The sequence below is a fragment of the Aquarana catesbeiana genome, linkage group LG09, assembly GCF_042186555.1.
Source record: "Aquarana catesbeiana isolate 2022-GZ linkage group LG09, ASM4218655v1, whole genome shotgun sequence".
NCBI lineage: Eukaryota > Metazoa > Chordata > Amphibia > Anura > Ranidae > Aquarana > Aquarana catesbeiana.
Window position 1 is genome coordinate 49,268,746 of NC_133332.1, and position 26,778 is coordinate 49,295,523.

The 26,778-nt window shown below is 44.5% G+C and overlaps 1 protein-coding gene across 2 annotated transcripts in view; it reads left to right on the forward strand.

Moving 5' to 3' along the window:
* BAG6 (BAG cochaperone 6) overlaps window positions 1–26,778 on the forward strand; it is a 59,898-nt gene that overhangs the window by 3,291 nt on the left and 29,829 nt on the right. Inside the window, exons 2-9 of one of the 2 annotated variants that reach the window (XM_073598460.1) lie at window positions 3,745–3,830; window positions 8,536–8,653; window positions 8,747–8,934; window positions 9,718–9,777; window positions 10,164–10,220; window positions 23,160–23,234; window positions 25,258–25,388; window positions 25,523–25,649. In XM_073598460.1, the coding sequence (XP_073454561.1) occupies window positions 3,753–3,830; window positions 8,536–8,653; window positions 8,747–8,934; window positions 9,718–9,777; window positions 10,164–10,220; window positions 23,160–23,234; window positions 25,258–25,388; window positions 25,523–25,649 (834 nt within the window). In that variant the 5' untranslated portion in view covers window positions 3,745–3,752. The remainder of the gene's footprint in view (window positions 1–3,744; window positions 3,831–8,535; window positions 8,654–8,746; window positions 8,935–9,717; window positions 9,778–10,163; window positions 10,221–23,159; window positions 23,235–25,257; window positions 25,389–25,522; window positions 25,650–26,778) is intronic. The other variant, XM_073598461.1, reaches the window with a different exon arrangement.

The following is a 26,778-nucleotide window of genomic DNA, read 5'->3' on the forward strand; positions in this document are numbered from 1 at the left end:
TGAGGAATGTTGTGAAACAGACTGCCTGCTTTTTTAATTTGTTTATTTTTTCACAGCTGTCGGCTTGAGCAGATATCTCTGCATAGAATCTCGAAAATGCATTGTTAAGATTGCGAGGGGGAGAGAATTGCGATCTCAATTCTTACGATTAATAGTGCAGCTCTAATTGAAGTTAAAGGAACTGCACCGCAACTGTGTGCCAAATGTGACCGTGGCAGTTTCAGGCAGTAGTTCAGTGTAAAATCATCTTTGGGATAGAAAACTTTTTTCCTCGGGATTGGAAAAACAGACCTCCTGAAGGTAGCAGTATCACCTTATAAACTTTCCTACCCAAATAAGTTTAGGAGGTGTCCTCCTCCTGGCAGTGCACCCAGCGGTGCATGTAGATGCTTGCAACAGCTTCACAAATCTCCCTGAATGAATCTGAGATTGAAGCACCGCACCAAGGATTGAGAGTCCATATATGAATTTATTTCAATGTAAGATTGGGTAAAAAGACTTCATCACAGAGCCAATGTGTTTCAGGAGTCAGAAATGACCCCCTTCCTCAGGGCTGAAAGCCAGGAGTTCAGCTACTTTGGAAAATTGTTCTGGATTACTAGGATTAAAGTCCAAGGAGGTGCATGCCAACTTGTGGACCTTATCTTTCATTTTGCATTTTTACGGAGCTCCGGGAGCATAGCTCTCTCTATACTTCCAGCGCTTGATGCTCTGTCTCCTCTGCACTGAATGAAGTTAAAAGCGACAATGATGTTGTCACTTCAGTTTTTGAGCTGTCATTCCTGGTCGATACATCCAGGGAATCAGCTAACTGGATGACTGTCTGCTGTTATCTGCTTTTGAGGGCAGGGGAGACATTGGTGTCTGTCTGTCTGTCTGTCTATCATCAGGTAAAATAAGTATTGAAGTATTGTGCACTGGTCCAAATTATGTGGTGTGGGGTTGATTTTTCAGGGATTGGACTTGGCCCCTTATTTTCAGTGAAGTGAACTCTTAAGGGGTCAGCATACTAAGATATTTTGGACAATTTCATTTTCCCAACTTTGTGGGAACAGTTTGTTCCAACCTAACTGCGCACCAGTGCACAAAGCAAGGTCCATAAAGACATGGATGAGCGAGATTGGGGTGGAGGAACTTGACTGGCCTGCACAGAGTCCTGACCTCAACCCGATAGAACACCTTTGGGATGAATCAGAGTGGAGACTGTGAGCCAGACCTTCTCATCCAACATCAGTGCCTGACCTCACAAATGCACTTCTGGAAGAATGGTCAAACATTCCCATAGACACACTCCTAAACCTTGTGGACAGCCTTCCCAGAAGAGTTGAAGCTGTTATAGCTGCAAAGGGTGGGCCAACTCAATAATGAACCCTACGGGCTAAGACTGGGATGCCATTAAAGTACATGTGTGTGTGTATGTATGTATGGAAAGACAGGCGTCACAATACTTTTGACAGTATAGGGTATGTGCAGTCACCTGTAGACACTTCAAATGTGCGGCTGTTTGCCCTCTTCCTCCTAGTGACAGAGACTCTTTAAAGGGAGATTCCACCTTTACCTCCTAAGATGAATTCCCAACACCTTCCCCCACTCCTCCAGTCCATACTGCTCTTATCTGCTGTACTGATTGGTCGGTGCTGTCAAGTGACGGCACTGACTAGTTAGTCTCTTTTTCAGTCCTTGAAGTAAGCCGAGATTTTCATTGTGCTGACCAGTGACTGCTAGCCATTGGCATTATTATGCTACAAATCATCTGGAACTCTGTACAGCTCAGTACACCTGCAGATGTGGGGTAGTAGATAAGTGGAAAGGTGATGGGAATTTATCTCTAATTTGTTTTATTTTTTTGGAATTCCCCTTAAAAAATGAACCCCAGACATGCAGCAATTATGTATTTATTAAAAATTACATCGATTTGGCTAATGTAAATACCTGAATATATCCCAACACCACAGCACTCAGACTAGGAGAGGGAGGGATGGCACTAGATACTAGGGATACACTGATACCAAGCATCTGCATGATGCATCAATACAGAATACGGTGCGATTTGCGTCAATACAGAATGAATAGGTGCGAATCGCATACGATTTTCCCCCCGCTGCTCGTGTGTGTGTGTGTGTGTGTGTGTGTGTATAGAAAGGGAAAAAGACATCTAGTGGGCAGTTTATTAAAAATGTTAGAACTCACAGTACTTGTCTGGCCAAATGCTAAAGCTGCATAGTGTTCCAGTCCAGCTGATGCTAGCAAATCACGGCTGCTGAAGTAGCTCATAGGGCTGGAGGAGATGGAGGCTGTCCAACCCCAAGCTGACATCACTTCTGCCCTATACCCATAGTGTCCCGGAACTTCTCCTTCATCCCTGTAAGCACCTCCAGGGACCACGATTTGCTATCATCGGCAGGACTGGGGCATATACAGATTTTGCATTTGGCCAGATATGTACTGTGAGTTCTAACATTTTTAATAAACTGCCTGCCAGATGGTGCTTTTCTATCTATCTATCTATCTATCTATCTATCTATCTATCTATCTATCTATCTATCTATCTATCTATCTATCTATCTATCTATCTATCCATCCATCCATCCATCCATCCATCCATCCATCCATCCATCCATCTATGTCTATCTATCCATCTACACACGCAGTGGGGGAAATCCCATGCGAATCTCTGCAGTGCGATTTGCGCCAATTTTTTTTATCAGTACTCTCCATTTTAAAAAAATAAATTAAAAAAAGTTATTGGTGCAACCCTGCTAGGTATCAGCTCTTCTGTATCCACCTGTGCCAAAAAGGGAGCATGCTGACAGGAGGGGAGTGTAGTGCGAGTAGTAGGGCTGGGGAAAAAAAATCGATTTAAATCCTTGAATCGAGTTAAGAGGTCAAATCGATTCAAAATTTAAGCAAATCGATTTTTTTTTTTTTTTTCATTACGTCAGTCCCGAGGAGCTGCGGGCAGGAGTTTTTAGGTGAGGGCGTGGCTCCGGCTTAGTCCGCACGCCGCGGACTAGGCCGAAGCCGTTGCCTCGCCTAAAAACTCCTGCCCGCAGCTCCTCAGGACCGGCGCGGTGTCCAAAAAAAAAAAAACTCAATTTGAATCGTGAATCGAGTTTTTCTTAAAAAAAAAAAAAAAAAAAAACTCCCAGCCCTAGCGAGTAGATTGACTTCTTGGTGTGCTGCTTCATTGTTTAATATGTAGGCCAGGATTGTGTTCTTGACCAAGCCAAACTGGAGCTGTGTTGAGGTCCATGATCTGGCTGTACTATCTGGGAGGATTATCTAGATCAAAATACTGGCCACACATTTGCCTATACTTTGCCTGGTGTAAGTTCCCACATCTATGTCTACTGTGTATTTTCCTGCTCGCCTGACGTTCTCCTTTAAATAAATCTTCTTTAGTGTTCCATTGAGTCACGATTCATTTTCTGAATACAAAGCAGGTAGTTGGGTTTGGCAGGGACCATGTCCTCTGAGCCCTTGGGGTTGTTATGTCCCTAGATGTTTGTCAGAAGGCTAATCGCTGTGTGTAAATATTGTCTGATAAATCTAAAGCTGTTATTTTTGGACTGGAAACAATCTCTTTCTTTATGGATATCCAAAGTCAATGTTGGTAGTCTGATTAAATCTTCTCTTTTGTGGAACTACAAGACACAGTATACCTTCTCCAATGACAGGTCAAAATTCTGCCTGGAAATGTCCTCCAGCTCCCACCACTCTTACCTTCTCTTCTTTGTATTTCAGGGAGGGAGATGGCGGCTGACGAGAAGATGGAGGTGACGGTGAAAACGTTGGACTCGCAATCTCGGACCTTCGCAGTAGATGCAGAGGTATGTTTACAGAGAACGCATTCTAATTACTGGATGTGTGAGGAGCCAAAATACATCAGCTGCCCCCTATTGCTTTAGGGCTCATTCACACAGACACCTAAAAGGCTATGTTGATACAGCAAGTAAAATAAGTATTGAACACGTCACCATTTTTCTAGGTAAATATATTTCTAAAGGTGCTATTGACATGAAATTTTTCACCACATGTTGGTAACAACTCATGCAATCCACACATACAAGAAATCAAAACAAATACGTTCAGAAATAAAGTTTTGTGTAATAAAATGGAATGACACAGGGAATAATTATTGAGCACATGAAGAAAAGGAGGTGCAAAAAGGCATTAAAAGTCAAGACACCAGCTGAAATCTATCATTAGAAAGCAATCCTGCCCCTTTTCAGTGCAAATTAATATCAGCTGATTGAGTCTCAACTGATGGCCTATAAGGCTGGGTTCACACTGGTCCGACAAACGCTCCGACATTGGGAGCTCATGTCGCATGACGTGTGAAATTTAATGTTTCCCTATGGGAGCCGTCCTAACTGGTCCGACACAAGTCGTTCCGACTTTAGAAATGCTCCCTGTACTACTTTGGTCCGATTTTGATCCTACTTCAGTCTATTGACTATCATTGAAGTCGGATCAAAGTCGGATTGCCGTCTTGCATGATCCGACTTTGGCACGCGACTTGTGCTCAGATGTTCTTGAGGGGGAACTCCGCGCCAAATTTTAAATAAAAAACCGGCATGGGTTCCCCCTCCAAGAGCATACCAGGCCCTTGGGTCTGGTATGGACCTTGAGGGGAACCCCCTACGCCGATAAAAACGGCGTGGGGGTCCCCCCCAATCCATACCAGACCCTTATCCGAGCACGCAGCCCGGCCGGACAGGAATGGGGGTGGGGACGAGCGAGCGCCCCCCCCCCCTCCTGAGCCGTACCAGGCCGCATGCCCTCAACATGGGGGGTTGGTGCTTTGGGGGAGGGGGCGCGCTGCGGCCCCCCACCCCAAAGCACCTTGTCCCCATGTTGATGAGGACAAGGGCCTCTTCCCGACAACCCTGGCCGTTGGTTGTCGGGGTCTGCGGGCGGGGGGCTTATCGGAATCCAGGAGCCCCCTTTAATAAGGGAGCCCCCAGATCCCGGCCCCCCACCCTATGTGAATGAGTATGGGGTACAGCGTACCCCTACCCATTCACCTAGGAAAAAAGTGTCAATTTAAAAAAAAAACACTACACAGATTTTTAAAGCATTTTATTAGACAGCTCCGGGGGTCTTCTTCCGACTTCGGGGGTCTCTCCGGTTCTTCTCCACGCTCTCCGGATCTTCTGCCGGGCTCCTCCGCTCTCTTCTGCTCTTTTGCCGCTCTTTTGCTAAAGCGGAGGAGCCCGGTCTTCAATCTTCTGCCTTCTGCCTTCTGCCTTCTGCCTTCTGCCTTCTGCCCTCTTCTCCTGATGTTGACACGACGCTCTCTGGGGCTAGAATGCTCTCTGTGCGCTCTGCTCTGACTTATATAGGCGGTGACCCCGCCCCCTTATGCCGTCACAGTCCCTGGGCATGCTGGGACTGTGACGTTTTAGGGGGCGTGGTCATCACCCGATGACCACGCCCCCTAAAACGTCACAGTCCCAGCATGCCCAGGGACTGTGACGGCATAAGGGGGCGGGGTCACCGCCTATATAAGTCAGAGCAGAGCGCACAGAGAGCATTCTAGCCCCAGAGAGCGTCGTGTCAACATCAGGAGAAGAAGGCAGAAGGCAGAAGGCAGAAGGCAGAAGGCAGAAGGCAGAAGGCAGAAGATTGAAGACCGGGCTCCTCCGCTTTAGCAAAAGAGCGGCAAAAGAGCAGAAGAGAGCGGAGGAGCCCGGCAGAAGATCCGGAGAGCGTGGAGAAGAACCGGAGAGACCCCCGAAGTCGGAAGAAGACCCCCGGAGCTGTCTAATAAAATGCTTTAAAAATCTGTGTAGTGTTTTTTTTTTAAATTGACACTTTTTTCCTAGGTGAATGGGTAGGGGTACGCTGTACCCCATACTCATTCACATAGGGTGGGGGGCCGGGATCTGGGGGCTCCCTTATTAAAGGGGGCTCCCGGATTCCGATAAGCCCCCCGCCCGCAGACCCCGACAACCAACGGCCAGGGTTGTCGGGAAGAGGCCCTTGTCCTCATCGACATGGGGACAAGGTGCTTTGGGGTGGGGGGGCCGCAGCGCGCCCCCCTCCCCCAAGGCACCACCCCCCATGTTGAGGGCATGCGGCCTGGTACGGTTCAGGAGGGGGGGGGGGCGCTCGCTCGTCCCCACCCCCATTCCTGTCCGGCCGGGCTGCGTGCTCGGATAAGGGTCTGGTATGGATTGGGGGCGACCCCCCACGCCGTTTTTTCGGCGTAGGGGGTTCCCCTCAAGGTCCATACCAGACCCAAGGGCCTGGTATGCCTCTGGAGGGGGAACCCATGCCGGTTTTTTATTTAAAATTTGGCGCGGAGTTCCCCCCTAAAGATTCATACCAAACACAGTGCCGGCATTGGCGGGGATCCAAGTCGGATCCCCGTTCATTGAAAGTCGGACACATGCCGGCTTCATGTCGCAGGGCAAAGTCGGATCCAAAGTAGGACGGCTGTCGTGTCGCACCAGTGTGAACCCAGCCTAAAAAGGTGTCTCATTACCAAGGTGTCACACAAAAAACATCTCATGTTGGGTAAAAACGAAGAGCTCTCTCAAGACCTTCACAACCTTATTGTTGCAAAACATACTGATGGTATTGGTTACAGAAGGATTTCTAAACTTCTGAATTAGGGATGCACCGATGCCAGTTTTTTAAGATCGAGTACAAGTACCAATACTTTTCTTTAAGTACTTGCTGATACCTCTTTTTGCATATATTTTTTTTTTTAATTTACATTTTTATAACTAACTTTTTTTTTTTCTGGTGTGTGTGTGTGTGTGTGTGTGTGTGTGTGTGTCTTATTGTTTAGGGTTGAGAGGGGGGGGGGGGTTATTGTTTAGGGTGGAGAGGAGGGGGGGTTATTGTTTAGGGTGGAGAGGAGTGGGGGGGTTATTGTTTAGGGTGGAGAGGAGGGGGGGGTTATTGTTTAGGGTGGAGAGGAGTGGGGGGGTTATTGTTTAGGGTGGAGAGGAGTGGGGGGGGGGTTATTGTTTAGGGTGGGGGGGGGGTTATTGTTTAGGGTGGAGAGGAGTGGGGGGGTTATTGTTTAGGGTGGAGAGGAGTGGGGGGGGTTATTGTTTAGGGTGGAGAGGAGTGGGGAGGGGTTATTGTTTAGGGTGGAGAGGAGTGGGGAGGGGTTATTGTTTAGGGAGGGGTTATTGTTTAGGGTGGAGGGGCAGGAAGGGGGGGGTTATTGTTTAGGGTGGGGAGGGGAAGGGGGGGTGTTTGGGAACCCACGCACTGCACTACAGCACCCAGCAGACCTGCCCTCCCCCTCCAAGAATTTCTGCAGCAGCAAAGCCTGGCTCAGTGAAGGACACACTACTCACCAGGCAGGCAGATCTGTCACCCCCGCAGCCGCTTGCAGAGGAGCCCGAGGAGAAGCACATCACCGGAGGACACAAAAATAGGAGCTGCTGCGGGTCAACTGCGGGCAATGGAAATCCCTACTGATAGCTGAAACGTCATTGGTTGCTCCCTAACAACTAATGACTGCCTGCATTCTTTTGTATACATTTCGCGCCAAATGTATACAAAGCCGAACCTGAAGGTATCGGTTTCAGGTATCGGCACTTTTGCACGTACCGCTACTCGTGCAAATGCTTAGTATTAATACCGATACCAGTATCGGTATTGGTGCAACACTATTCTGAATGTTCCAGTGAGCACTGTTCAGTGAGCACATAATCCAGAAGTGGAAAGCACATAATTTCACCATAAACCGGCCATGACCAGGTGCTCCTCGCAAGATTTCTGACAGGAGTGAAAAGAATTATCAGAAGAGCCTCCTACCAGGAATTGCTGGATTAGATACTAGGGATGTGGTACAGCACAGGAGAGCCGCTCTGCTGCCATATAACTAAGTTATACAGTCGGCAAGCAGTTAAAGTTTAAAAATAAAGTAATTCTGCAAAACTGGAGATCAATGCATTGCTATACAGCTGAGTGGATGACACTTTATTAACACCTTCCCACCTCCTGCCTTGGCATCCCTTTTAAACAATGCAAAACACCCGGGGGTATGAAGGATCAGAGATCATATGAGTGCTGCCACAGTGGTCACATGATCACAAGCCAGTCCCACTAGTTTCTGAACTGTAGCCTGTACCAAGAGGTGTCTGTGATTAAGAGCGTACAGTGAGTGCTTTTTCGCACTCGAACAACGGTCAACCAGAGACGCATATGTGCCACATGTAGGCGTTAAAGCCACACGTGTTGGGCAGTTGAAAAGGGGTTAAAAAAAAAAAGTTTGTCTTTACACTTCCTTGAAGACCCTCTTTAAGCTAAGAGGTAAATGATAGTTGTTATATATTGTGGTTACCCACAGCCAGCTGTATGTTGGGAAGAATCACCTTGTAGCTAAACCTCTTGTATACAGTGCTTAAGGGATGTTTTATATTCTTACACTTTTAGAAGAAAGCTGTATGTACCCTAGTCTCTGGGTTCTTCTTGACACCCAGAGCAGAATTTTGATTGTACTCTGTGTGTGCACAACAGGCCTTTTGTCTGAGCTGCCATCTTGCCTTTTTTTTTTCCCCCCTACAGATAACTGTGAAAGACTTCAAGGATCACATATCTTCCTCGGTTGGCATTCCTCCAGAGAAGCAGCGGCTCATATATCAGGGTCGTGTGCTGCAGGAAGATAAAAAACTGAAGGAGTACAGTGAGTACCTGGCATTGTCAGCTGCACAGTAGGCTTTGAACAGAGGTTGTGGCTCTTTTTCCCCAATAACCAGCTTGTGTTCTGCTCTTTCAGATGTGGATGGGAAGGTTATTCACTTGGTGGAGCGTGCGCCTCCTCAGACACAGACCACTACTGGGGGAGCTTCAGGATCATCCAGCACATCTTCAAGCTCTAGCAGTGGTGCTGCGGGCGGACCAGGATCCAGCGGTCCTGAGAGGAACGGAAACGGCTACGTTATGGTGGGAGCATTTAATCTGCCGGTGAGGAAATCCACTAAATTGATTTATTTTAGGTCTCAACTAGTGACTTGAGCATCTTGTCTACATTTCATATGTCTCCTGTCTCCATTTACCTCATTGCTGTGTACCTCTGTAGTTGAACATCTGCCATTTATTGAAAAAAAAATACTACAACATTCTGTTGCTGGAGACAAGGGCCTCTTCCCCACAACCCTGGCTGGTGGTTGTGGGGGTCTGCGGGGGGCTTATCGGAATCTGGAAGCCCCTTTTGACAAGAGGCCTCCAGTTTCTGCCCCTCTCATGTTAATTACATAGTACCCTTACCCAATTCACCAACCCAAAAAAAGTGTAGTGCACTTGATACTGGCTGACAGATCTTAATAACTAAGGGGCAGGGCCATCCGATGTCCCTGGGTAACCCTGCCCCCTTGCGACATCATTGCCCAGGGGCATGCTGACAGCTGATGACTTATGGGTTGTTAAGGACACGGCGGCCGGCCGGCTCCTTGGCAACCAGCTACTCTTCAAATTGAATTTGAATCGGTCGATCAGTTTTCAACCGATTTCAAATTATAATCGTTCCAAAAATTAGAAATTCGTTAGAAAACGGATGTACACAATGAATGTAAAAACGTAAGTCCGGATCCGTTTTTCATCTGATTTTCTAACAAAAAGAAATCATGACTGAACGAATGGAGAAAACGGAACACCCGTGTGAAAGGGGCTTTAAAAACCTTTGACAAGTTTTTGTTCAGAGCGGAGTAGTTCTTTAGGTTAACATGCTTTTCATCTCTCTTCCTGTAGCATGTCATGTCAGGTCTGGGTGAGGCTGGCAGAGCTCCACGTGTTTCCACAGTCAGTGGGGTAAGTTTATAAGGCCTCCATCAGATTTCCCTTTCTCTGTGTTGGTTGACATCCTGTCCCTGTAAGCAATGTGTCTTCTCCTGTGGTGTTTGCATGTATAACCCTTTTCCTGGATGGGTTGGTTTACATGTAGAATAGGAGATCTAATATGTTTAGAACAATTCTCTGATTTATACCGTTTACTGTTGTCCTCCTTCTTCTTCTTCTCTTCTTCTCCACCTGTCCTGCTCCTCTTTCATGTCTCGTCCTCTCTACTTTCTCTCGTCCTTCTTGCTGTTTCTGCATCCTTTCTGATCTCTTGTTAATGTTCCTGATTTCATCCTGCCCTTTCTCATCCCGCCTGATCCCCTCTGGCTCTCTTCTTCCTTCCTACCTTCTCTGCTTAGAGTGATGGCTCCTCTCTTGATGTCCATATAAACTTGGACCAGCAGCTCCCCATCCAGGTACGAGACGTGGAGATTCTGCCTCTAGTCCTTTGACATGTATTATCATGGTTGATCAGTTACTGCTGTTTGTCAAGTTTTCTTAAGTGTGCAGTTCTACCACAGACAAACAGTGTTACAGGTTTTTTGTGTTTTAGTTGGGGATTTGCTCAGATCTTTAATTCATTAGAAGAGAAGTAATGGTCAAAGATTTTGGTGAAGAAAAAGGAGGAAATTGAGGAAACTACTTTTTTTTTTTTTTTTTTAAATATATGACTGTTTTAGATAAATACACAAAAAAATGTGTAGGTACCTGTTAAATAACCAATAGAAGAAATAAATGACTAGGCTAATGCTCAAGTGAGGCTTGTAGCTGGTCCATATTGGAAAAAGTAACCGGCTTACTTTACAGTGGAACTTTTATAGTAAGCCTGTCACCAGTATGGGCAATACAACTAAAGGATTTGTTCTATTACAGGGAACATCTGGAAATGCTATATGTGCCTAAGTAGTGTAAAAAAAAATGTGTTTCCAAAAGAGTATGATGCCAACCTAAATCATTTTAAACATGTAGCTGCCCCTTTGAGTGGACACCCACCTCCCCAAATAAAAGTGAGTAAAAAAATTAGGCGCTAGCACACAACCTCGGCCTTGCAAAACAAATCCCAACATAAATCACTTGGATACAATATATACTAAACACGAATCCATAAAAATCAATTGATATACAGGGCCTTGAAAAAGTACTCGTATCCGTTGAAATTTTCCACATTTTGTCATGTTGCAACCAAAAACATGTATTTTATTGGGATTTTATGTGATAGACCAACACAAAGTGGCACATAATTGTGAAGTTGAAGGAAAATGATAAATGGTTTTCCAAATTTTTTACAAATAAATATGTGGCGTGCATTTGTATTCAGCCCCCTTTACTCTGATACCCCTAACTAAAATCTAGTGGAACCAATTGCCTTCAGAAGTCACCTAATTAGTAAATAGAGTCCACCTGTGTGTATTGTCTCAGGGGGTCTGAATACAAATGCACGCCACACTTTTCAGATATTTGTAAAAAAAAATTGAAAACCATTTATGTGCCACTTTGTGTTGGTCTGTCACATAAAATCCCAATAAAATACACTTTCGTTTTTGGTTGTAACATGACAAAATTTGGAAAATGTGAAGGGGTATGAATACTTTTTCAAGGCACTGTACAAATAGTGAATAAGAAAAGTCCATAAGAAGATGTGAATTATCCTTTTTAAAATCCTCCAACCAACTCCTTCAATTAGTGCTCCACCACAGTGAGTATAAAATGCACACTTACCAACCATACATGTTATATACGCCTTGGATATTTAAGGGTATCACTCGATATTGCTCCTCCAAAATACAGATGTGGTGATCCACATATATACTGCCACATACAGTTGCATCAACCACTGGCCCTCCAGATCTCCTTCTCTCCTTACCAACCACCGGGACCCAGAAGAAAAGTGTAATATCCTTTTATTAATACCCCCCCCCTTTTTTTTTTACCCACTTGCATTGTATGCTGCTAATGTCAGCACCAACATATGCAGCCTAGTTTTGACCTGCAGGCCGCTTGGTCCGAGTCGGCATGCATTCCAACAACCAGAAGTGCTAATCCAAACCCAACAGAAAGTGATGTCAATGATGGCGGACGCGCAGCCTAAATGCATTTCGTATAACAGCACATCACGAAGCTCACTCTCCGCCATCTTGCAGGAGCCTTATATACCCCCTTCTGCATGGCTATTGGTCCAAATGTAAACGCCATTATTTTGGTGATCTCCGCACTAATTGACCTAATATTTTTGTGTCTTAGCGGCAGGAGATGTTTGAGAAGCAATATCGGGTGATACCCTTAACCACTTCCGGACCGCCCACCGTAAATTTCCGTCACTATTTTGATGTTAAATACCGTTGTTATGGCAGCAGATAGCTTATTTAGTTTTTCGTATTTTCTTCAACAGCGTGCGGTCCGATTTGAGATAAAAGTGGTCTCCACAGCGGATTTGTTGCGAGATCACTTTCATCATCCCCTCTCCGCCGCTTACCGAATTCGTCGGTAGCGGCGGAGACGATCCGATCCTTTCCCCTGATAGGCAGTAAGTCGAGTGAGGGAATGATGGCCCCCACTCGACTCTATGCCATTGGATGATGGGAGCGACTGCAAACGTCTCCTCCGCCCAAAGGCCTTAAAGGGACATTTTTTTTTATATTGCTTTGAAGTGTAAATCTGAGTTTTGTTTTTTTACCCCAGATCTCACATTAAAGAGGTCCTGTCATGCTTTTTTTTATTATAAGGGATGTTTATATTCCTTGTAATAGGAATAAAAGTGATCCATTTTTTTTTTTTAAAGGAACAGTGTAGAAAGTAAAAGTAAATAATAAAAAAATATGCAAATCGCCCTCCGTGCTCGCGCACAGAAGCAAACGCATACGTAAGTCGCGCCTGCATATGTAAACTGTGTTCAAACCACACATGTGAGGTATCGCCGCGAACGTTAGAGCGAGAGCAATTCGTCTAGTAAAAGGCCTCCTCTGTAACTTAAAACTGGTACCCTGAAGAAATTTTTAAACGTCGCTTGTCGCCATTCCACAAGCGGGCACAAATTTGAAGCATGACATGTTGGGTATCAATTTACTTGGCATAACATTAGCTTTAACAATATAAGAAAAAAATGGGCTAACTTTTACTTTTTTCTTCTTTTTTTTTTTTTTTCATTCAAAAAAGTGTATCCCCCCCCCCAGAAAATTGCGTTTGTAAGACTGCTGCGCAAATACAGTGTGACATAGCGTATTGAAACGACCGTCATTTTATTCTCTAAGGTGTCTGAAAAAATATATATAATGTTTGAGGGTTCTAAGTAATTTTCTAGCAAAAAAAAAAATTATTTTAACTTGTAAACACCAAGTGTAAAAAATAGGCTTGGTCCTTAAGTGGGTAAATATCCAAGGTGTATATAACATGTATGGTTGGTAAGTGTGCATTTTGTACACACTGTGGTGGAGCACTAATTGAAGGAGTTCTAAGCACTTTATAATCTGAAGACCTGGTGGTTAGAGGATTTTAAAAAGGATCATTCACATCTTCATATGAACTTTTATTATTCACTATTTGTATATCAATTGATTTTTATGGATTCATGTTTAGTATACAGTGCCTTGAAAAAGTATTCATACCCCTTGACATTTTCCACATTTTGTCATATTGCAACCAAAAACGTAAATTTATTTTTATTGGGATTTTATGTGATAGACCAACACAAAGTTGCACATAATTGTAAAGTGGAAGGAAAATTTTATAAATGTGTTTAATTTTTTTTAACAATGAATATGTGAACAGTGTGGCACGCATTTTAGATTCACCGCCTTTACTCCGATACCCCTAACTAAAACCTAGTGGATGTGAAGAGTAGGTTAAAAATGGTGCCTAGTGTGATGTTTTAAAACATAGTTGCCCCTTTTAAGAAAGTGTAAACACTGAACCGTATATAAAATAAATTGTAAAGGTGTTTGCGCTATAAACATCAAGGTGAATAATACAAATGGTGTGTGAACAGTATTAAGAAAAAGCAAGTAATAGAAAAAGCAAATTAATATATATATAGTCCAAAAGTGACAATCCCAACACCATAAATAAACGTGAAACTTCTGGTTTGATGTTCCTTCAAAAAGCTTCACCACGAGTGCGCATGAGGTAGATGGCAACTCGCCAAAGGTGTCTGACCCCCTCCAGATGGCGGCTGAGGATAAGGAAACAGACTCCACCAAGAACACAAAAAAGAACTCTTATGCCGCATACACACGGTCGGACTTTCTAGAAAGCTAGGTCCGACGTACTTGCCGCCAGACTTCCGGCGGACTACCGCCGGACTTTCTGAACGGCCGGACTTGCCTTCACACGGCCGGACTTTCCGGAATCCGGTCTTCCCGACGGACTTCCAGAATGAACGGACTTTCCCACACACGGACAAGTCCGGACCTCCGCTGGCAATAGAGCTACCTGAAGACAGCGGAGGGGCCGGCCGAAGACCTGGGACACCGGGAGAAGAGGCCGGAGAGCGGAGAAGAACCAACCGGACGCCAGGAAAAGATGAACCAGAGGGACCCCCGAAGACGGAAGAAGACCCCCCCCGGAGCTGTTTAATAAATTATTTTAAAAACCTGTGTTGTGTTTTATTATTGACACTTTTTACCTAGGTGAATGGGTAGGGGTACCATGTACCCCATACTCATTCACATAGGGTGGGGGGGCCGGGATCTGGGGGCCCTCTTATTATAGGGGGCTCCCGGATTCCGATAAGCCCCCCGCCCGCAGACCCCGACAACCAACGGCCAGGGTTGTCGGGAAGAGGCCCTTGTCCTCATCAACATGGGGACAAGGTGCTTTGTGGTGGGGGGGGGCACCGCAAGGCGCCCCCTCCCCCAAAGCACCCCCCATGTTGAGGGCATGCGGCCTGGTACGGTTCAGGAGGGGGGGGGGGGGGGCGCTCGTTCGTCCCCACCCCCTTTCCTGACTGGCCGGGCTGCGTGCTCGGATCGGGGTCTGGTATGGATTTTGGGGGGACCCCCACGCTGGTTTTTCGGCGTAGGGGGTTCTCCTTAAAGTTCCATACCAGACCTAAGGGCCTGGGATGCCCCCCGCGCTCGCCGCAATGGGAAAATTAGTTTTTCCTATTGCAGCGAGCGCGAGATGCAGTAACCTGCTCCTCCGTCGTATCTGGTCCTTCGGACTAGCATACAGACGAACGGGCTTTCCGTCAGGAACTGAGTCCGGCGGAGGTACGACGTAAAGATTTGAAGCAGGCTTCAAATCTAAAGTACGTCGGATTTCCGCCCGAAATGGTCCGTCGGAAGTCCGATGGAGACCACACACGGTCGGATTGTCCGCCGGACTTGGTCCGGCGGCGTCCGTCGGACTTTTGCAGGTGAAAAGTCCGACCGTGTGTACGCGGCATTAGGCTCGGTTCACACTGGGACGACTTGGGATCCGACTTGTCGCCCCTCAAGTCGCCCCAAGTCGCCCCAGAAAGAGATTCACCTGACAGTGAATGGGAGCGTCTTAATAGACACTACTGAAGTCGCTCCGACTTCAGAGCGTACTCCCTGTACTACTTGGATCCGACTTGGTAGGCGACCTGTACCATAGAAATCAATGGAAGTCGCCTCCAAGTCGGCTCTCTCTCTAAAGTCAAGCGACTTTGCAGGCAAAAAATTTCGTTTGCCCAGGCAAACCCCTCCCTCCCAGAGAGCTGATTGTCCTGTGATTGGCCACAGCCGAAGTCGCCTGTCCTGGAGGCGACTTGAAGTCGCGTTGTAATTTGCTAAAGTCGCGCTGAAGTCGCGTTGAAGTCGCCGTGCAAAGTCGCGCTTATGGTGTAGTAAGTTTTAATAAAAAATTTTTATAAAAAAGATTTTGCACTCACATGTGACTATGCTATGCCCAGCACTAAGGTGTCTACAGCATGTGCGGATGGATATATCGGAATCGTGGCGGCTGTAGACAGCTTAGTGCTGGGCATAGCTCAATCACATGTGAGTGCAAAATCTTTTTTTTTTAACATTTTTTATTAAAACTTGCTACACCATAAGAGTTCTTTTTGTGTTCTTGGTGGAGTCTCTCTTCCCTTATCCTCAGCTGCCATCTGGTGGGGGGGTCACTCAGTGGAGAGATGCCTACCTAGGATTCCTCTGGTCCATTCAATCTAAGCGTATTTTGACCTACTGTAAAAAGTGGTCAGACACCTTTGGTGAGTTGCCATCTACCTCATGAGCACTCGTGGTGAAGCTTTTTGAAGCAACATAAAACCAGAAGATTCACATTTATTTATTCATGGTGTTGGGTTTGTCACTTTTGGATTTTTTTATATTTATTTGCTTTTTCAATCCATCACTTGCTTTTTCTTAATACTGTTCACACAATTTGTAGTATTCACCTTCATGTTTTTAGCGCCAACACCTATACATTTTGATTTTTTTTATAAAATCTAGTGGAACCAATTGCCTTCAGAAGTCATCTAAATAGTAAATAGAGTTGATCTGTGTGTAATTTAATCTCAGTATAAATACAGCTTTTCTGTGAAGCCCTCAGAGGTTTGTTAGAGAACTTTAGTGAACAAACAGCATAATGAAGGCCAAGGTACACACCAGACAGGTCAGGGATAAAGTTGTGGAGAAGTTTAAAACAGGGTTAGGTCATAAAAAAATATCCCAACCTTAGAACATCTCATGGAGCTCTGTTCAATCCATCATCCTAAAAAGGAAAGAGTATGGCACAACTGAAAACCTACCAAGACATGACCGTCCACCTAAACTGACAGGCCAGGCAAGGAATGCTTAATCAGAGAAGCAGCCAAGAGGTCCATGGTAACTCTGGAGGAGCTGCAGAGATCCACAGCTCAGGTGGGAGAAATCTGTTCACAGGACAACTATTAGTCGTGCTCTCCACAAATCTGGCCTTTATGGAAGAGTGGCAAGAAGAAAAATCCTATAGAGAATCTGTGGCAAGACTTGAAAATTGCTGTTCACAGACGTTCTCCATTCAATCTGACAGAGCTTGAGCTATTTTGCAAAGAAGAATGGGCAAAAATGCCACTCTATAGATGTGCAAAGATGGTAGAGACATCCCCAAAAAGACCTGCAGCTGGGGGGCTGAATACAAATGTACGCCACACTTTGCACATATTTATTTGTAAAAAAAAAACTTCACAATTATGTGCCACTTTGTGTTGGCCTATCACATAAAATCCCAATAAAATACATTTACGTTTTTGGTTGTACCATGACAAAATGGGGAAAGTATCAAGGGGTATGAATACTTTTTCAAGGCACTGTATATTGAATCTATGTGATTTATGTTGGATTTGTTTTGAGAGGTTGAGGTGGTGTGCTAGAGCCTAAGTAGTGCCCTGAAAGATGTTCCTCCCCAAAAAATCAGTGTAATTCCTGGTATGTGAGTGTGCCTAGGCACACTAGGAATATCAGGAACAGGTGCAGCGCTCACAACAGGGAAACCACTTGTGAGTCAAAGATACAATCCAAAAATGGGTGTTCTGGCTCGAATGTCCTCTAGCTATTGATAGTCAAAAACATAGGGTAGAACCAACAATTCCGAAATACATATGAATATCTTTTATTGCTTACATGAATTTGATTATAAAAAGGGCTAACGCGTTTTGCCAAGTAGGCTTGATTACAGCCTGCCAAAAACGCATTAAATTATACTTAAATTCGTGTAAGCGAAAAAGCTATTCATATTGCTTTTGGAGTTGCTGGCTCTACCTTTTTTTGTTTTTGTGCCTAGGCACACTCTTCATTGCTGTTACAGTATAGCTGCAGTGTGAGAGCTAAGGCACTACTAGTCTCACCTAATTGAGTGAGATTTGGTGAAGTCACTACTGTGCTGCTCACTGTTCTCCTTGCTGGAGGCTCTGACATAAGAAAGCAAAGGCCTGCCTCTGCCAAGATGGCCGCCTCTGCCCAGGAACACGGTTCCACAGGGCTTTTGTTGATGACTGTTGATGAGTTTTTTGCAATAAAGAAAGACCGCAATAGCAATTGGAAGCACCATGCTTTGGGGACATCATAGGATCACTACACACGTGCACTTTCATACATTTGTCCCCTCCTATTTCCCCCCAAAACGAGTTTGGGAAGGGTCAATGCATAGAAATATGCATGCTGCAGTGTCAGTATGCATATACAATATGGTATGTAGTTCATTAATGCTATTTTTTTTTAGTCTGGGTAGAATATATAAACACGGCCAAAATTCTAGCTGCTTAGATGTCGTAATCTTCAATACTCCCTGAGCTGCTGACCCAGATGATGTATGCAACCAGTAAAGTTAAAGTGATTTGTAAAGCTTCTTGTTTAAAAAAAACAAAAAACAAATATGTTATACTTCCCTCCACTGTGCAGTTCGTTTTGCACAGTGTGGCCCCAATCGTCCTCTTCTGGGGTCCCCCGGCTACGCTGGTAGCTCATCCCCACATCGTATAGCCCCCTGGGAGAAGCGCTCTCCCGGGGGTTTTACCTTGCAGTCGCGCTCCTGAGTCCAGCAATTGCATCCATAGGTGCAGAATGCCGGACTCGGCCCTGCGTCATTGGATTTGATTGACAGCAGTGGGAGCCAATGGCTGTGCTGCTATCAATCTGTCCAATCAAGAGCCGAGAACCCCGGGCAGAGGAAGAGCGCGTCTCCGCCGCGGGAAATTCCAGGGCTCAGGTGAGGAAAAGTCACTAGAAGAAGTTTTTTCACCTTTAATGCATAGGATGCGTTAAGGTGAAAAAACACAAGGGTTTACAACCCCTTTTAATGACGACTTTTCAGCAGGAGGGCACCATTGGCAACCTACACATTATAGGCTTCCTTTTATAGCTCTTAGAGGGGAAAAAAATATGTTTTTGAAGATTTGTTGGCCTCTTTTAAAACCTGTTCAGAAAAAAAAAATGCAGATGTGAAAAGTTTAACCACTTGAACGCTGGAAGATTTACCCTCGCTTCATGATTGGGCCATTTTTTGCGATACACCACTGCGTTATTTTAACGGAAAATTGCGTGGTCGTGCGACACTGTACCCAAATAACACAAGTCGTTTTTTTTCCCCCACAAATAGAATTTTCTTTTGGTGGTATTTGATTTCTACTATTTATTTTTTATAATTTTTGCGCTAGAAACAAAAAAAGGCCGACAGTTTAAAAAAAAAAAAAAAAAAAAACAATATTTTTTACTTTCTGCTATAAAACATATCCCAAAAAATGTATAAAAAAAAAAATCTAATTTCTTCATAAAGTTTGGCCAGTATGTATTCTGCTTGATATTTTTGGTAAAAAAAAATCCCAATAAGCTTATATTGATTGGTTTATGTGAACGTTATAGCGTTTACAAACAGTGGAATATATTTGTTATTTTTCTTCTTTCTTTTTTTTTTTTTTTTTTTAATATACTAGTAATGGCAATCAACGACTTATAGCTGAACTGTGATATTGCGGCGGACATTCTGACACCAACTGACACTTTTTGATACTTTGCCTGGAACCAGTGACTCTAATACAGTAATCAGTGCTAAAAATATGCACGGTCACTGTACTAATAACACTAGCTGGGAAGGGGTTAACATCAGGGGCAATCAAGGGGTTAACTGTGTGCCTAGCCAGTTGTAACGAGACATCCCACTCTCCGCTTGAGTGCTTTCGTCATATACCACTTCCTCACAGTCTGAATATAGATATCAGATATTCCAACTGCTTACAAGCACAAAACAAGACGATACTCGTTTGATTGCTGAACATGGACTCTTTTATTTGAGATGACACACAAATATATACAGCAGGCTTACAATAAGAACTGTAACCAGAAGCCTAATTAACATGGGCAAATTAACTAATCCTTTAAAGCAGCCGATGTGACTCCGTGCCCTCCAGAGCATTGTTATGATTAATCAGGATTTCACTACAGGTCAGACTTGTTGTCACCGAGCTTCACACATTAGTATAAACACAGGACACCTTCTCACAATAGCAGGAGCTAATTACAATTAACAATACAAACAGTGATCCCCCCTCCCCCCTCCTCAGCCTAGTAGGCAACAAACTATAGTAGGAGTAGACTGTCCGGCTCCTACCAAGTTCTAGAGGCCAATGTGATCAGCTCTCTCAACTAACATGTTGAGTTCAGAATCAAACAAACCAAGAATAGTCTTTACATATATCCTGGGAGATATTTTGGATAAATATTACTGTCCCATTTTAAGCAATCCAAGACATACCCTCCCAGTCACCATTTCCAATATGGCATACACAGGGTTCCCAGAGTCTGTGTGTCCTGGGGGACAAGGACATAAATCCAAAGTAACACCACCTCAAGGATCCCCAGGCATACAGCTCACAAAGCGCACCGTTCCCCCAAATGCCAGGGCCCATAATCGGTAGGCAAGAGGCTAGCATTCAGTCCCCTCCAAAAGCCTCTGTCCCGGGTGAGTCTGTCACAACAGTGTTTGTGTGTTAACTGTGTGCTGCTTTTACTAGTCCCTGCTTAGCAGAAACGCACAATATGATCTGGCGCACAGCTGCCGCCCTGCAGCAGTAAAACGGCTATAGGGCAGACAGCAACTTGTATTTTTGTAGTGCAGGGTTCCCATGTAATGTATAATACTGTTAATAGGCTCTCCAATCCGGTGTTTTTACAGTCACTTTTCCCTTGTCTCCCTGGGTTAGAGACAAGTTCAGTGTGCACAATTTTTAAAGGGAATATGTAACGGTCCTCAGCTTCTTAACCTTGTTTTGATTTTTAAAGTGAACTCCACCTGGCCTAAAACATTGAGCCTGGGTTCACAGTTGTCCAGGAAACCGCATGTAATTCCCACAGGAATCGCACCGTATTCCTGTGCAAATCACATGCGGTATCTGTGCGGTGCAGTTTGAGCCATTTTGTACAGCTCCAATTGCATCCGCACTGGATTGAATTGCATGGGTGTGAACACCCATGCAATCCAATTTAATCAGTTGCATTACTTTTTCAAGCTTTTTTGGGGTGTCGTTAATTTTAACATTGACACCCGCAGCAGATCGCATGAACGCTGTAAGATTTCAGTGTGGTGCAGGAAACCTTTCCCGCATCGCACTTATGTGAACCTAGGCTTAGCCTTTGTTCACACTGAACACTGCTTTGAAATCGTGCGAGTTCATCTGAACTCGCACGATTTCAAAGCCGCATTTAAGTCCAACTTCGGGGCGACTGCGGGTTCATGCACAGATGTCTATTGAAATCTTCAAAAGCAGTGCAGGAACTATATTTGGAAATCAGTTCAGCGCCGCAGTTGGCGTCGCACTGATTGGGAAGCTCCTGTTGCCTGCAATAGGATCCAGTTTGACCTATCAAATCGTGCTGATGTGAACAGGGGCTTAAAGGATCACTAAAGATAATTTTTTTTTTTTTTTTAAATAACAAACATGTTATACTTACCTCCACTGTGCAGCTCGTTTTGCACAGAGTGGCCCCGAACCTGGTCTTCTGGGGTCCCTCGGCGGCTGTCTTGGCCCCCCCCCCCCCCCCGCAAGGACTCAATACCTTCATGCGAGCTCCCTCACATGGTGTTGAGTGCTTGCGGGTGCGCTCCCATGATACAGCCGGCAGCCATAGCCGCTCACTGTATCACTCGGGCCCGCCCCCCAGCATGCCGCGTCATTGGATGTGATTGACAGCAGCGCGAGCCAATGGTTGCTCGGGGACGAGCGCGGGACTTTCAAGGGGTCAGGTAAGTAAAACAGGGGAACTGGGGGTGCCGGTATTGTCGGATGCTTTTTCACCTTAATGCATAGAATGCATTAAGGTGAAAAAACTTTTACCTTTACAACCCCTTTAAGGTAACAGTGAACCTTGAGAAGCTTGCAAGTACCCATGTAGCTTGTGTCTGGCCTCCTCTTGGGTCCTAGGCATAAGCGGTACATTGCAGCTTAATCACGGCACATGGGGCCTTGACTACTGCCCAGGTCAAGATTGATCCAGGGTCAAGGCCCCATATGCAGTAATGAAGCTGCGACATTGGCTATGAATTTCTGCTAGGTCCACCCCCCTCACAAAGCGTTGAGATCACCTCTGCAGCCAAAAAGGGGCTTCAGTTTTTAGATTTGTGAAGTGCTGGGGTTGAGTCTAGAAGACCTCTTAAGTCAGAGCCTCCTTTTGTTTGTATGTATGACATCGAAAAGACCCAAAATACACAGAAGAGGACTACAGATTGATAGGACTTTCAGGTAAATATTGGCTTTTGGAAAGTCATGGACGTATATGCCCATTGCATTCTGAAGTGCAATCCAACAACTCTTAATAAGTTACCTGCTTTGCATTATGTTTTGCAGTGCAGTTGTGTTGGTGCTCCACTTTGCTGTAGAGGGCTTCATACAGGATTGTGGGGACTCTTGGGTTAATTGAAGTTTTCTTGACCGTCCCTGTAAGTTCCTGCAAGTACTAAGTGATGCCTTTTTTTATAAACTGTTACACATGACCTGATTAAAGTCAGACTAAACTTTTACATGACCTAAACACATTCCAGATGCATCAGAACCAAAAGGTATGCAAAGTTTGCAGTTTGTTTTCTTTAGAAAGCAGTCACCTCTTGAATAATAAAGCTTGTCCCCTGCCAGCATTCTGTAGAGGAGGACCCTTGCTCTCTGTGTGAAAGGAGTGGTTTCCCAGTGGAGATCTAACTCCCTATCGGGTGAGTCAGACTCATAACTGCAATCTGCATGGAGCATAAGCTTTGCTGATTAGTGAGCAATAGATCTGACACAGCAGGGAAATTGCCTGACATTTATAGAGAGGCCACTGTTTCCACACAGAACAAGGGTCCTTTTCTGCAACATGCTGGCAGGGAATAGGTATTTCATACTTGGGCTGCGGCTGCTTTGAAAAGAATTTACTCTTAACACCTGGAATATATTTTTCTGATTTAAACTGAAAGTTCAGCTGGGCTTTGTTATTTGAAAATGGACGTATTATTTTTAAGATATCAAAAAGCCAGGGGCCCAATGATAATCTTGGGTGATACATAAGTATAGTTTTAGACTGGATCATATTATGGATATCAGAATCCTATCCAAAATATGGAGGGCTAAGAGGCATGTGAATGTAGATGGTGGTGGGGTTCTTGTCAGCTGCTCTTATCCAATGCTTCACCTGTGTCTAGCTGCAACCGTCTAATGCATTCTTTGTCTGTTTTCTTGCTTCCATCCACCTTTTACTTGTTGTCTCTGGCGCTCCTTTCCACCTCTCTCCTCTGTTGGTCTTCATTATGTTTTTGCTTTTGCTACCATTGCAACCTTGGGCCTTTTATCTTTTCACATCCTCCTTACTTGTTTTCTGCTTGCTCTTGTTAATATCCTTCTATATCCTTCTCTCCTATGTCTTTGTTCCTTCCTACTACTCCCTATACAGAGCGAGCCCCGGGTTCGTCTTGTTCTGGCGCAACATATATTACAAGATATTCAGTCGATACTGGATCGCCTAGAGGTGAGTGTTGCAAAACTGGCTGAATCTGTAATGTCTTGATGTATCATGTGAGGATGGAGATAACATTGCTGTGTGTACTGTACCTTATGCTATGTATACATGTCATGGTGTAGTGTGTGGATGGAGATAACGCTGCTGTGTGTACTTGACCGATGCTTTGTATAAATATCGTGTAGTGTAAGGATCGAGATAACACTGCTGTGTGTACTGTACCTGTGCTGTGCATACAGCCCTGGCAAAAATTTTGGAGAATTACACAAATCTTAATTTTCACAAAGTCTGCTGCCTCAGTTTTTATGATGGCATTTGTATATACTCCAGAATGTTATAAAGAGCGATCTAATGAATTGCAATTAATTGCAAAGTCCCTCTTTCTCATGAAAATGAACGTAATCCCAATAAAAACATTTCCACTGCATTTCAGTCCTGCCACAAAAGGACCAGCTGACATGTCAGTGGTTCTCTCAATTACACAGGTGTTGATGAGGACAAGGCTGGAAATCACTCTGTAATTCTGATTGGATTAGAATAACAGACCAGAAGCTTTAAAAGGAGGGTGGTGCTTGAAATTGTTTGTTCTCTGTTAACTATGGCTACCTGCAAGGAAACATGTGCAGTCACCATTGCTTTGCACAAAAAAGGATTCACAGGCAAGGATATTGCTGCTGCTATGATTGCATCTAAATCAACCACTTATTGGATCATCAAGAACTTCAAGGAGAAGAGGTTCAATTCTTGGGAAGAAGGCTTCAGGGCGCCCAAGAAAGTCCAGCAAGCACCAGGACCGTCTCCTATAGTTGATTCAGCTGTGGGATCGGGGCACCACCAGTGAAGAGCTTGCTCAGGAATGACAGCAGGCAGGTGTGAGTACATCTGCAGGCACAGTGAGGCAAAAACTTTTGGAGGATGGCCTGGTGTCAGTAAGGGCAGCAAAGAAGCCACTTCTCTCCAGGAAAAACATCAGGGACAGATTAATATTCTGCAAAAAAGGTACAGCAGAAAAGGGACTGCTGAGGACTGGGGTAAAGTCAATTTCTCTGATGAATTCCCTTTCTGATTTGTTTGGGGCATCCAGAAGAAAACCTTATCTGGAGAAGAAAAGGTGAGCGCTACCATTAGTCCTGTGATGCCAACAGTAAAGCATTCTGAGACTTGGCTTCTCAGCCAAGGGAGTGGGCTTACTCACAATTTCGCCTAAGAACACAGCCATGAATAAAGAATGGTACAAAAACATCCTCCGAGAGCAACTTCTCCCAACCATCCAAGAACCGTTTGGTGAGGAATAGAGATGGTCTTGGGTGTGTTTGGGGTCCTAGTCCCAACCCACCTGCTTGTTCCCACCAGGAAGCCGACACTGCAGCTGCACAGACTAAGAAATGTCTCACAGCCTGTGATTAGTTGTGTGTGGTGTCAGCTTTCTGGCGGGATAGGACAGGTGAGTTGCAACTAGGATCCCAAACCCTCTACTGAGGAACAATGCCTTTTCCAGCATGAATCAAGCACCTTGCTAAGGCAAAAGTGATAACTAAGTGGCTTGGGGAACAAAACATCAAAATTTTGGGTCCATGGTCAGGCAACTCCCAGGACCTAATCCCATTGAGAACTTGTGGTCAATCCTCAAGAGGCGGGTGAACAAAAAACCCCCCCACAAATTCTGACAAACTACAAGCATTGATTATGCAAGAATAGGCTGCAATCAGTCAAATATTGACTCTTTGCATAAACTTAATGCAATTGTCAATAAAATCCTTTGACACTTATGAATTGCTTGTAATTATACTTCAGTATACCATTGTAACATCTGACAAAAAGATCTAAAAATAGTGAAGCAGCAGTCTTTGTGAAAATGTAATATTTGTGTCGTTCTCAAAACTTTTGGCCACGGCTGTACATGTCTTGGTGTAGTGTGAGGATGGAGATGACACTGCTCTGTGTACTTTATCTGTCTTGTGTATAAGGGTAGCAGCCTGAGAAAATGCCATTTTATGCATTTGTGGTCTTGTAATATTTTCCTGTTGTGCAGCAACAACCTAGTAATGATCAGACTGCAGAACCCATGGAAACATCAGGACCTGAAGGTGAATCTGGAAATCGGGAAATGCCATCCCAAAGTACACAGAGCTCAGAGGGACAAGCTGGTACAGCACCGACAAGGTAACAGGATTACTTCCTACCCTATGATTGCTTGTACGATTCAAAGCTCCTAAAGTTCACCAATTCCTCCTGGCTTTTCATGTGTTTTTTATTTTTATGCAATTCTGCTCATAATGTATTCTATCTCACTGCAGCCACCCCACCCCTACTGAGTATGTGGAGGTCCTCCAGTCTTTATCCCGGGTGGAAGAGCGCCTGGCTCCCTTCATGGATCGCTACAGAGAGATCATCAGCAATGCTACTAATGGCACTTATGAGAATGTAGGAACAACTTCTGTCTATCTTTTAGATCCTCGAGGCTTCTGTAGACACTAATTCTTTGAGACTAGTTTATGAGATCCTTTGTAAAGGAGAGGGAGCTGTTTTTGTTTTCATATTGGCCTCTCTGGTTTCTATCTCTGACTTAATTTATTATTCACTATTACTGATAATGGCAGCCTGTTGGACTGATTTATGAAAACGTAACTAAAACTGGTGCTGTTGCTCCCAGGTGCCAATCATATGCCTTGTTTGGTTTAAAGTTCACACCTCCTGCCACCAGTGCTCCAATCATCTTCCTGCACCCACTGCCACAATATGAAAACAGAGCAGCAGTGCAGGGCTTTGTTAATTTCCCCATGAATGAATTTGACTACAAGTATTGTCAGCATGGCTGACTGCTTGTAGTGCTCAATGAACTGCGAGGGTGCTAGTGAGCGCTCATGAAGTTCATTGATTCTTCCTGCCATTCAGTAACTGCCTGCCCATATACTAAGTACAGCCAGACAGCTTACTGAGTCTGCAATGTAAAAAAAAAAATGGGCATTTTTTTTTTTTTTTTTTAAACCTGCAAAAAGATGTGCATTTATGTGTGTGTGTTTTTTTTTTTTTTTAATTATTTTTCTTCTTGAAGAGAAAAGGTTTGGGACTTTATATGAGGAGTGTACCCAACAGTCGATGTGGTGAACGGAGTGATTATATTAATACATAAGCAAGAATAAATGCATATAAAGGACAATCTTTATTGTTTTATCCATCAACAATTGATGACCATATAAGAACATGATTGGAAACCGTTTATAGTTTTCTTTTTTTTTGTAAAAAAAAAAAATAAATAAATATATTTCCATCAGGAAATAAAGTCTGATTGGACATTTTTTATTTAACCCCTTTCCGCCCATGCTCTAGCCGAAAGACTGGCTTACTTTGCCGGAAGGTTGTCCATGGACGTCATCCTGTGATCGCGCTACGCAGGCGCCCCCTGCAGTGCATGGGCGGTGCTCTCTGTGATCACGGAGTCCTTCAGGGTAAAGGGCCAATCACAGCGGCCCTTTACCATGTAATTAGCTGTGTCCAATGACAGCTGATCATGATGTAAACTCAAGCTAGTTATCTGCTTTCCTTTCCTCAC